Source organism: Pseudorca crassidens, chromosome X, assembly GCF_039906515.1.
Source record: "Pseudorca crassidens isolate mPseCra1 chromosome X, mPseCra1.hap1, whole genome shotgun sequence".
NCBI lineage: Eukaryota > Metazoa > Chordata > Mammalia > Artiodactyla > Delphinidae > Pseudorca > Pseudorca crassidens.
This window is the reverse complement of record NC_090317.1, coordinates 40,192,496-40,205,295: the sequence shown is the minus strand read 5'-3', so window position 1 is coordinate 40,205,295 and position 12,800 is coordinate 40,192,496. Positions and strand designations below refer to the sequence as shown.

Here is a 12,800-nt window from a genome sequence, read left to right as displayed (position 1 = left end):
GTTGTTTTAGTGGAGGAACAAAGCCCTGAAATTCCGTACTCTGCCATTTTCATCAATGTCACTCACCCGATCCATTCTTGATAAAGCTTCTTAAGAATATCCAAAGCTAAGTGTTAGTTAATAAAGCCACTTAAAAGGAAACATACTTTAAAAGAAGCTTCTTTTTTAAATTTTGCTTTATGTCTTGTAAATTTTGCAAATAATTGATGATTGAATTGCAAAATAGAAAAATTTATCTTTGTATTTCCTTGAAGGGTAGTAAGAAGTTGTTTACTTGGCACCTAAATGACCTTGAAAATATGTAGATTTACTTTGCTCCACTAAATAAATAAATAAACAAACAAATAAGGCTTTGGAGTACCAGCCTGTATCTTGACATTTTTGGTAGCATCTGTTTGATGTATTCGCTGTTATTGGCAGAAATTACTATATTATAACTTTGATGAATGTATGTGATGAACTGGAGGGAAGAGGGAGAAGATGAGAGACACTGTTAATTATAAGAAAAAAAATCAGCTTATGTGATACTAAATCCAAGTAAATATTTAACTATTTTACAATACTTACCATCTGCTTTTTACTTTTAGGTGATATTATAAAAGCAGCAACTGAATTGGATAAAGTGCATATCGTTGGTATCTTGGATATCTGTAATTTAGGTAACGGTAAAACAGAAGTCTATTTGCACAAAATTTATAGACCAGATAAAACTTCTTAAAAACTGGCAGATGAAATTATTAAAGGTTATAAAGAGGGCATTGCTTTAAAGATATTCTGTCAAAAAAAAAGATATTCTGTCATTTTGTTGGTAATTTCAGTAACTGTTTCTCAGAGTATTACATACACTCTAAAGTTAAGTGGTTTTATGTTCGTCTTGTATTTGGAGCTAGCACACTTCATTTTAAATTCATTCTTTGGAAAGGTCATTGAAACAATTTGTGTGTATCAAGAAAGTTCATCTTACTTCTTTCTATATGACTGTTATCTTGACTTGTGATAATTTGTGTTCACTGTTCTATTTGTGAAGTATACTTTTATTCTAAAGCCTCAGCATAAGGCATCCCAACTTAAGAGTAACTTTTCATGGACATTTAACATTTTATTCGGCTGTAATGGGGAATTTTGAATTGCTGATTTGAGGATTAAATTCTCCTAAAATGGTCAACCTGAATTTCTCAAAACCAAGGTAGTTTCTATCATTTTCAAAAGCACACATGGATTGTTATGTTCCATTTGCCTTGGTCTTTAGTTTGGTCAGCTGTACAAAGAGCATGCCAAATTAAATTGTTTTAAGGTTTTCTACTCCCTAATGTGACTTCTTATCCTTTGAATTTCTAAATGTTTTGACCAGTGTGTGGTCTTAAAGCCAGAGGCTACAGTATGTCTGTATTCTTGCTATGTTCATTTGTAATTTTGGTACATGTAATGTGAGTTTAAATAGTGAAAATTTATCTCAAATTAACATTTTAAGTGCTCATATTGAAAGTATAAAAGAGTAGCTAAGGGAATTGATTTTATTCTGGTTGTCTATCTTACTTCATTTTAACTGTAAATGGCCATTCCACATGTGCAAGATTCTGTGATTGACATCTACGTGGTTAGTTAGATGAGCCAAAATGACCATCACTTGAGTTAAAAAGTACTGTTTCAGGCTTCCCTTAGTGGCACAGTGGTTGAGAGTCCGCCTGCCGATGCAGGGGACGTGGGTTCGTGCCCTGGTCCGCGAAGATCCCACATACCGTGGAGCGGCTGGGCCTGTGAGCCATGGCCGCTGGGCCTGTGCTCCGCAACGGGAGAGGCCACAACAGTGAGAGGCCCGCGTACCGCAAAAAAAAAAAAAAAATACTGTTTCAAGATGAATCCGATTGTAGTTAAGCTATTAACTTTTAGGCTTCCTTCTAGCCCTGTGGTTCTGTAACTTCATATGCTATACATTTTAAATGTGTTGAGCATCATGAACCTAAAGACAGATGCTACAGTTTTTTCATAAATGTGTTCAATCTTTTGTTCTTTAAAATTGTGTTTAAACATTAATTAAAATAGGGAATCCTTCTCATGTTAAAATTTTGACTGTATTATTAAAGAAGTTAAAACCTATCTCATTTTGAATGTATTTGATGTTTTTCCTTCATATTTTTGGCCTATATTAGACCTACACATGCTTGCTAAATGAGCCAATATGATTCTTCCATATGGGTTGAAAACTGTTGTTTATCAAACAGAATCTGGGCTTTTGTATTAAGCTATTATAAACTTTAACAGGCAATTCAGTTTTAGTGCCTCATAAAAGTTGGAGAAGGGAAAAAGTTAATACTTAAATGGCTATTGACTAAAATACCTCAGGCCGAGATTGCAAAACTACACACTTTAACAGGTGTAATTTCTGTTCTTATATTGAATGAGAAATATGAACTCATTATTAAGTTTTAGGATCCTGGACTTCCCTGGTGGCGCAGTGGTTAAGAATCTGCCTGCCAATGCAGGAGACACGGGTTCAAGCCCTGGCCCGGGAAGATCCCCACATGCCACAGAGCAGCTAAGCCCGTGTGCCACAACTACTGAAGCCTGGGCACCTAGAGCCCATGTTCCACAACAAGAGAAGCCACCACAAGGAGAAGCCCGTGCACAGCAACAAAGAGTAGCCCCCGCTCGCCACAACTAGAGAAAGCCTGTGCACAGCAACAAAGACCCAACACAGCCAAAAATAAATTAATTAATTAATTTAAAAAAAAGATTTAGGATCTTTAAAAACAACTTCCATGGCAATTTGTTTTATATTATAGTAATGTTTCTATCCAAATTTGGAGTTAAACATCTGTGTCCACATTTCCAGTTTATGGCAAAATTGGATAGCTACTGTGGCAGTTTTCTAAGTAAAAAAGCAAACTACATCAGAATACCTTATCTTCAAGTGACAATATGTGTTGATTCTTTCCAAAGCAACACAAATATACTACTGTGGTGTCACTTTTATATTAACAAATCAGTTAGTAAATTATGAAATATTACATAGTCTACCACAAGACCACAATCTTTCACTGAAGTTTCTAATTTTAGATGGTACATGAGATCTACACATTGAAATCCTTTGATAAACTATTAAAAGAAGAATCTGAGTACATGTTTATCCTGCCACTTTTCTTTGTTGGAATTATCCTGCATTAATTTTATTCATATTAAGACAAGGACTTTTAAAAATTTTGAAACCCTTATTTGGTGACACTAATAATATTTGATGTTTTTGGCTAGATAGCTTCTGCCAACATGGACTATAGATTATAACCAATTCTATTATTCTGAAGTCATTTATATGGTTTATAATTGAGCTGGTTGCTATTTTACTAGTTACCTGTTCAGGTACAGTTCCTTTTTTTTTTTTTAAGCATTGCTACCCATGAGTTTTCAGGTAAACTGATGGGAGGTGAAGTATGTATTAGTACAGCTTATTTCAGTAATCAGTTGTGCTTAGTAAGGAAATTTTAGGGAAAAGGGTTAAAATGAATACGTAAAACTAGATTTGGGGATTATCTGAAGATTTCAGTTATTTGCGATTATATTTGAGTCAAGTCATATTACATTAATGTCACATCTCCAAAATGGAAACATTAGATAAAAACTTATCTCTTGGTCTAGGTCACACCACCCACTAAATGTTATCCCTCATTCTTACATTGTTATGTTGATACCACTTCTAGCCCTAAGTTTTTGCTTTCCTTTATACTAAAGAAATAAAAAGTAGATTTTGAAAAAACAGACTTAAAGCTAGCCACAGGTCTGTCCCTAAATCCCTGTGGAACTTTAAGGAAAGCCACTTAAACTGCTTGGCCTTAGTTTTCTTATTTGTAAAATTTGCAAAATAATGGTCCCATCCAGTTGTATGATTCTTTTGGTATGTTAATATCGTTATTAGAACAGTAAAAATGTCTTTGTGTTATTATCATGTGTGTCATGAAAATGTGGTTTTCTATGAAGAACATTTTAAAGTTATGATTAGACCATTATCAATTATAGCAGCTCATCATAACAAAAAAAATTGAAATATTTAAATCCCAGTTATTTTTATTGCTGATGTTCTTCCTAATTTGTTGCCTTTTCAGTGATTGATACATATATGTATTTTTTTCAAAACAGAAATCTGAAATATTTTAGCTGTTTTTAATCACATTTTCATTGAAAATCAAGTAACTTTTTTTTAAATTTGAGTACTTCTGATGCTATTCTGAGATTATTGCATGTGACTTCTAGTCGTTTAAGATCTAGGAGTTGCCCCTAACAAGGTTTTTAATGTCTGTTTTGTAGATAGGAACCTGAAACAGAAAAAGACTAAATGATTTAATGTAAAATTGTCAAGGTGGGCTTCCCTGGTGGCGCAGTGGTTGAGAGTCTGCCTGCCAATGCAGGGGACGTGGGTTCGTGTCCCGGTCCGGGAAGATCCCACATGCCACGGAGCGGCTAGGCCCATGAGCCATGGCCGCTGAGCCTGCGCGTCCGGAGCCTGTGTTCCGCAATGGGAGAGGCCACAACAGTGAGAGGCCCGCGTACCGCAAAAAAAAAAAAAAAAATATTGTCAAGGCAATTAAATTTTAAGGTTGGGCTTATAACTCCAATGTCTGTTTCTTTAAACTCTAATTTGAGCACAAAGTAAAACGTTTGAATAATAATAACTTTTCAGCTAGTAGATTACTGTGAGATAAACTTCTCTAAATCCTAGGGTTCATAAAATAGTGAGCCCAGTTATTGCAGCATATATCCAAGTATTTGAATGCCCACTCTATGGCAAGCACTGAGTTTGCACTAGGAACACAATACAATACAAGCAAAAACAGACATGGCCCCTACTGTCATAAAGCTTACAGTGTTGTGGAGGAGAAAGACATTCAAATAATTGCACAAATAAATAAGATAAATTTCACAAAGGAAGCTGGCCGGGGGGCATTGGGAAAGTTTTTCCTGAGGAAGTGAACTTGAGGTGAAAAGGCCTTGCAGCACAGGGTGTGCTTGAGAACTTGAATGAGAACTGATATGGCTGGAGTGCGGAATGTTGGATACAAGACGAGACAGACAGACAAAGGCTCTTGCAAATTACACAGAGCCTTATAGTCCATGGTAAGGATTTTAGTATGTATCTTCAGAGCACTAGGAAGCCATTAAGTGGTTTGTGGCCAGGGATATGCCTTGATTCGATTCATGTTTTAGAGTGGTCACTGTCTCCTGGAAGGAGAATGGATTATAAGAAGGTTAGCAGAGACTGCTAGCTGTACCCTAATACCTATTCTATAGTAATAGTTCTCCCCATGTTTAGCTAAACACATGGCTATGTAGAATAAAGAATACTTTTTCTTGCTTCCTTTGTAGCTGGATATGGCCTTGTGACTATTTCTTTTATTTGGCTAGGGCTAATATTAAAATTAATTTCTTTTGAACATACACCAAGTCAGAGTCACCCAAGGCAGAACTGGAAGTTTGCTATGAATAATCAAGGGGTACCTGTATTCTATTAGAAACACAGCCCTGTACTTCCTCATCTTTATTTTTTATTTATTTATTTTTAATAAATTTATTTATTTATTTTCGGCTGCGTTGGGTCTTCGTTGCTGCACGCGCGGGCTTTCTCTAATTGCGGCAAGCAGGGGCTACTCTTCGTTGGGGTGCACGGGCTTCTTATTGCGGTGGCTTCTCTTGTTGCGGAGCACAGGCTCTAGGCTCACGGGCTTCAGTAGTTGTGGCACGTGGGCTCTAGAGTGCAGACTCAGTAGTTTTGGCTCGCAGGCTCTAGAGCGCAGGTTCAGTAGTTGTGGTGCCCGGGTTTAGCTGTTCCGTGGCATGTGGGATATTCCCGGACCAGTGCTCAAACTCGTGTCCCCTGCATTGGCAGGCGGATTCTTAACCACTGCGCCACCAGGGAAGTCCTCGTCATCTTTAAATGGTAGGTTTGCCATAGATGTTATTCAATCATATGGAAAAAATTGAAATATTCCTTGCTTAAGAGATGAGTGATTCACTTCTCTATACCTTAATTAATATTGTGTACCTTTGCTAAGATACTTAATATTTATTAAGGTACAAGTAGTTGAAAAAGTCCAGTAGTATTAAATGTTTGAAACATAGCAGTGGTTCTCAAACTTGACTTCATATTGGTATCACCTGGAGAGTTTTAAAAATTACTATGCCTGGGCTTCCCTGGTGGTGCAGTGGTTAGGAATCCACCTGCCAATGCAGGGGACACAGGTTTGAGCCCTGGTTCAGGAAGATCCCACACGCTGCAGAGCAGCTAGGCCCGTGTGCCACAACTACTGAGCCTGCACTCTAGAGCCCGCGTGTCTAGAGCCCGCGCGCCTAGAGCCGGTGCCCCGTGACAAGAGGCCACCGCAATGAGAGGCCCACGCACGGCAATGAAGAGTAGACCCTGCTCACCGCAACTAAAAAAAGAAAGCCCACACGCAGCAATGAAGGCCCAACGCAGCCAAAAATAAATAAATTAATTAATTAATTTACAAAATTATTCCTACGTGCCACCCCCACCCCAGGTTTCTGATTGGAGTGTAGCCTGGGCGTCAAGAGAGTCAACATCTCCCCCAGATGATTCTAATGTGCAGACGAGTTTGAAAACCACTGTTACATAGTCCTGTTTCAAGCACTTGTTAGTTTTATTAGAGATCAAGCTTCACCCAGTACTTTGAACTTACCTCCTATCTAGGTGCCATAGTTCATCTGCTCTCAATGCAGCTTCCACTTCAATTGTTCTGATAAGGAAAAATTAACAATTGATAGTTTTGAAACAACTTTCATTTTCATAGAGTTCTAGCATGGCAGATCTGGAAAAGACTTGATAGATAAATTTTAACCCAACCTCTTTCATTGTGTAAAAGAAGAAAAAGTCCAGGAGAGGTTATTATTTTCCTGAGGATATAACACTAGCTGTTGCAGTATCAGCACTTGCACAACCTTTTGGTTTTTAAGATAACTTCAGAAATGTTCAGAGAACCACGTAAAGTACAAATAAAACATCAGACCTTTATAGATTGGAAGTTGAAGCACGATGAGGTTGAAATAAAATGACAGCAGCTAATCTGTCAAAACTACAACTAGGACTTCCCTGGTGGCGCAGTGGTTAAGAACCCACCTGCCAATGCAGGGGACACGGGTTCAATCCCTGGTCCAGGAAGATCCCACATGCCGCGGAGCAACTAAGCCCATGTGCCACAATTACTGAGCCTGCGCTCTAGAGCCCACGAGCCACAACTACTGAGCCCACGCACCACAACTACTGAAGCCCAAGTGCCTAGAGCCCGTGCTCCACAGCAAGAGAAACTACCGCAATGAGAAGCTCGCACATCGCAATAAAGAGTAGCCCCCACTCACTGCAACTAGAGAAAGCCCGCGCGCAGCAATGAAGACCCAACGCAGCCAAAAATAAATTAATTAATTAAAAAAAAACTACTAGATCCCATACTATTCATCATGTACAACTTGTATAATCTAAAGTTCTTAAATTGTAAAGTGTGTAAGAATTACCTGGAGAGCTATTTAAAATGTGAATTCCTATATATATTCCTCCAATTTTGATTCAGGCTGACCCAGAAATCTTCACTTTTAATAAACTTCCAAGTGAGTCTAATGTAGGTATTCCACAGATAAAATTTTAAAAACACTGAATAAGTACTAGACCACTCACCCCCCCCCAGCAAATTACCTTAAGACTTAACTGGAAAATTGCATTGATGGGTATTTATCGTTCTAGGACTAATTTTACTTAACTGTAAAATTTTAAAAACAATCTAAAATTATCTTTGTAAGTTATGACTCTCTGAAAGCCATACAAGGAAACATAAAAGCACTTACATACAAGGTATATAATGCTGGTTACCATACAAAGTCATGCACTTCAAACTTCAGAGTAATTTAAAATAGTTTAGCAAAGTTCACCAGTGCTGCCATAAAGTGTTATGGAAAGTTGTCATTTTAAAAGCATATAATGATGTTCCTTTAGAAACAATTTAATAACTGGTAGAGAAGGTTAACTCAAATTTCTACAACTTTACTAATGAATTGCCTGTTGAATGCTGATGTTGAATTTATCACAGATGTCTATTAGCAATTAGCAGACTAATCATTTTGACAATAACACTTTTGTTTTCAGTTTGATAGTTTTCTTTATCTAGTGAATACAGTCTTTATTATGAGTTTGAACGTTGGCGATAGTGTTTACTCTGAAATAGACCATGAGCTAATACACAAGACCTTTAAACTTTTCATGAATAATTATTAAGTGATTACTGTGTGTAAGTTGTTACTAATACCAGGTACTGTGAGGGAGATATGAGTAATCAGCAGCTGTAACAGGATAAAAAGGTTCATATTTCTATTGTGCATCTGCTGGGATTTATCCATCAGGTTCTACTGCAGATTCCGTGAACTCTCCTCTGCTGTTAACTGTTGGTTCCCACTTTCAGGGTCCACTCCAACGCTAATACCTCAGATGCCCAAGAACGGACAAGAAGTGTGTGTGGGGGAAAATAGCTTTATTGATCATGTCCTTCAACAATGTTTCCTATTTTCTGTTGTCCTGTCCCCCTGACTCTAGTGGTATTCCTTATTTCAGACTATTTTCCTTGGACTTCAGGCTACCATTGTGTCTGCCTTCCTTTTGACCTGGTGTCTTTCTGCTTCTCTGACAGCCTGTTGCCTATTTGTGTAGTTTGCTGACTCTTGGCCCAGTCAGACTCCTGATATCTCTGTTTGTCTTGTTGTCCATTCATCTACTCCTTCACTAGCCCCTGATTCACTTTGTTATAAAGCAGAAACTAACACACCATTGTAAAGCAATTATACTCCAATAAAGATGTTAAAAAAGAATATATAAAAAATGCAAAAAAACCCAGAGCTTACAGTAAAGGAAGCGACGAAATAACTAAAGCTGTCTATACATTTGAAAGAACTAGAATTAAAATTTTTAAATGTTAAAAGATAAACCTTGAACAGTCTTTTGTTAGAGTATAACACATGGGACATAAAAATTAATGGAATGCATCAACAGATATTTGAGTGCCCACCATGGGCAAGGCCTTGTACTTGAAAGGATCTCTAACGACGAATATGTTTCCTTTTCAATGAATAAACAAAGGTAGCATAAGATGTTCCTTGGGGAGCCTGTTAAGAAAAATTCCACAAAGAAATAAGAGAAAAAAAGGCTGTGAAATCAATTCTACCAATGCCGTAGCAATTAAAATGATGGATCTTAACTTACTTCCGGCTGAACTGGTTGATAGCATTGTTTCAGCAGGACTTGGAAAACCAGTTTGGTGTTTTAGATGATCTGAGAGAGGTGACTTTCATTTTGTCACATGGTAATCCCAAGAGTCCAGTTCCTCATTCCAATCCACTCCATGTTTATGAAAGTTCATTAGCTGGAACAGTAAGAAGAAAAAAATGTCAGTGAAGGAAGTCATCCAATCCTGATAAGTTGACATGTAGAATAAAGTTGATGGTGTTATTTATTTCTAAGGTAATCCTGGTTAAGGGTTACATGTGTGTACAGTTGGAGGAGGGGCAGGCAAAACGGAATGTAGCTAAGTAAAGTGAAATAGAGCTGATGTATTCAGAGCTTACGTTGCTAGAGGTGAGATCAGTTACCTACTTGCAGCTGAAATTTCAAACTTCTGCTTAGTGGGGACCTGAGTGGACAAATGGTGACTGATAGTTGGAAATATCAGCAGACATCTTAAATTTTATTCTCAAATGAATGAGCAATGAACCAGGAGAATAAGTCCAGTTGTTTTCAGCTGCTGGTAATTTTTACCTTTTTATTTAGAATCACAGCACCTTTTTCAATGAATGCCCGTGTGACTGTGGCTTATTACAATGAAACCAGCAACTACACTTCAACAGAGACATGTGAATGTGGTGTTTATGGATTAGCCTCACCGGTGGCTAATGCTATGGGGGTGGTGGCCATCCCTAAGGGCAGTAACTACCTAGCTTGTGACTACAACACTGAGTTTACTAATACTAAGAAGCCCTGGATTGCACTGATAGAAAGAGGTAATTGTACATTTTCAGAAAAAATTCAAGCAGCAGGCAGAAGAAATGCTGATGCTGTTGTGATTTACAATGCTCCAGACACTGGCAACCAGACGATACAGATGGCAAATTTCGGTAAGTAAGAACTGATTCCCAAAGAGGGTGAATGTCTTTGTTTATCTTAACATGGTATTTCCATCTACAATGACTCAGGGTCTGGCAATGAGGTTGTAAAACAAGTGTATTTTAAATTTTCTTGCCTGGCACTACTCTGAATTACTTCACTATTATTTAATATTGGCAATTAATTTGTTTCAAGGTCAAAAGCAATTCATGAAGTGGTTCCTGTTTTCTTTCACGATGTTCTTAGCTCTACTAGTTTTCTCAGTGTGTATTACAGAATTGCTTTTTAATAAATGTGCCTTTACCTGTAACCATTCAAGAAAATATAAATATTTAAATTTCATTCTTAATTTGTACTTTTCAGTTTGATTCAGGGTTGTATGTATTCAAGTGTGCAGTAACTGCAAAACTGATTCATTATTATGATTAAACAGTAGCATATTGTAAGTGTGAAAAATGCTTACAGAAATGAGAATTCAACTCTCTGCTGTGTGCATGTGATATTTTAATGTCTGTGGGACTAATATACCTAAAACTACTCTGTAAGAAACATTATACATTGAAAACGGTAAGGCTGAAATTGGATACCTCTGTAATTCACACCAAAAGTAAAGATTTCCCTTAAAAATGTTTACTTATGACTTCTTAAGTAAATATAATTATCAAATGTATTAATTTTGTGAAGGAATGTACTTCTTAGAATTACTGTTTTCATTTTGTAAAAAATGCCACTTTCCAAATAAATGGTTTTAAACTAATGAAGAAGTAGACTTCTGAAACAAGTTTTCTATACTGTAGGTGGGTAAAGGTTTTTTGACCCCAGACTTGGCCAAAGGAGAAAAATGGTAATTTCAAACAGGGTAAGATCTGGTCGAACACAATACCAGGATAATTGGTATTCTTACCACCAAGTTTGGCCTCTGAGAAGATTAATGTAAATTAAATCAACCAGATTTCAGAACTGTAAGAAAGAAACAAATTTGTGTTAAGAGTAGTAGAGTGGAACATCCAGGTTGTGTACCTACAGTATGGCAATTTAGTACTAATCTTTGAAAAACAAGCTGCTTGTTTCTCTGGGTATCAAAAACTAGGTAACATGGTCTTTAACAGTACAAAATTATTGTAAATGTACAAAGCTCTACTTGCTACCTTTTGTAACATATCCTGGACATTTGGAGAACCCAGGCATTCACATTTTTTTCTTTTGAAGTTAAGAGCACTTCATAAACATTATCTGCATGTACCTATAATTTTACGAGTGAATTTTATTTTTGTAGAAATAAAATGAGGTGGCTTTCTGTTGAAGATTAGAAATTAAACCTTTTCTAAGGAACCTACTTGCTCTATGTTTCAACTTAGAGATTCTGAGTATTCTAGGTTTTCTTTTACATGCATAGCCACATTCTGCTGTTCACTCCCCTGCTTTCTTTAGGATAATTTTCTTTCTTTTTTTAAAATTGAAGTATAGTTGATTTACAATGTTGTGTTAGTCTCAGGTGTACAGCAAAGTGATTCAGTTATATATATATATATATTCTTTTTCAGATTATTTTCCCATATAGGTTATATAAAATATTGAGTATAGTTCCCTGTGCTATGCAGTAGGTCCTTGTTGTTTATTTTATATATAGTAGTGTATATATGTTACCCCAAAATTCCTGATTTATTATCCCTCCCCACCTTTCTCCTTTGGTAAACATAAGTTTGTTTTCTATGTCTGTGAGTCTGTTTCTGTTTTATAAATCTTCTGCTTTTTTAAAAGTATAAACAGTATCAAACTAAATAGTAGTCATGTTTTCCAAACTTGCTTTGCATCATGCAATAAGGGCCAACTACTGGAAAGTAGGTGCTCAGCCACTGAATTTAAAAGACTGACCAAAACAGTAAATCTCTCCAAAAGGCATGCACAGTCATTTGAGTATATGTCTCTGAGCAGAATTTTAGAAACAAAGCAGTTACATTTATCATTGAATATATACTTCCAATATAATCAAGGATATGTGATCAAAAACATTTTTTAAAGCTACGGCATTGCATGTTTTAAAATAAGCACATTTGAAAAAATAGCATAATCATAGTAACTGTAATAGTTAATATTTATTGCCATTTAATATATGTCAGGCACTGTTTTAGGGTCTTTATTTAATGAATGTTGAGCTTTAACGTTAAACGATCTCAACCCCAAAGAATTAAAATTGTAAGTTTAGTGTTTTGCCGTTATAAAACCTGTCAACTAGTGTGTCATTGGAGTTCTTCCTTCCCAGAAATTTCTCTTATATAGATACTATTATATGATGCAGTTGACAAACATAGGGAAGGGAGTGTGGATACGAAAACTCTATGATCAGCCCCTAGACCATTAAAGATTGAGTCATTATTTTATAACATAAGCCAAAATTGTGTTTGTTTTTGCTGTCTTTCATTAGGGTTTTGTTTAGGCACAGAGGGTAGGGCAACAACTCCTCCTCCTCCTCCTCCAAAAGCTCAAGGCTTTACCATCTATCACATTATCTATTTTTTATTAGTTATCTATTTTATACATATTAGTGTATATATGTCAACCCCAATCTCCCAATTCATCCCACCACCACCACCCCCCGCCAAATTCCCCCCTTGGTGTCCATACGTTAGTTCACTACATCTGTGTCTCTATTTCT

General features: G+C 36.6%; 2 protein-coding genes across 3 annotated transcripts in view; both read left to right on the top strand.

Moving 5' to 3' along the window:
• RADX (RPA1 related single stranded DNA binding protein, X-linked) overlaps nucleotides 1–9,947 on the top strand; it is a 71,857-nt gene extending 61,910 nt beyond the window's left edge. Inside the window, exon 14 of one of the 2 annotated variants that reach the window (XM_067724633.1) lies at nucleotides 9,812–9,947. In XM_067724633.1, the coding sequence (XP_067580734.1) occupies nucleotides 9,812–9,834 (23 nt within the window). In that variant the 3' untranslated portion in view covers nucleotides 9,835–9,947. Of the gene's footprint in view, nucleotides 1–587; nucleotides 2,098–9,811 lie in introns of those variants that run through there. The other variant, XM_067724632.1, reaches the window with a different exon arrangement.
• Nucleotides 8,353–12,800, top strand: part of RNF128 (ring finger protein 128) — a 99,680-nt gene continuing 95,232 nt past the window's right edge. Inside the window, exon 1 of the mRNA XM_067724636.1 lies at nucleotides 8,353–10,155. Coding sequence (XP_067580737.1) covers nucleotides 9,750–10,155 — 406 coding nt within the window. The 5' untranslated portion in view covers nucleotides 8,353–9,749. The remainder of the gene's footprint in view (nucleotides 10,156–12,800) is intronic.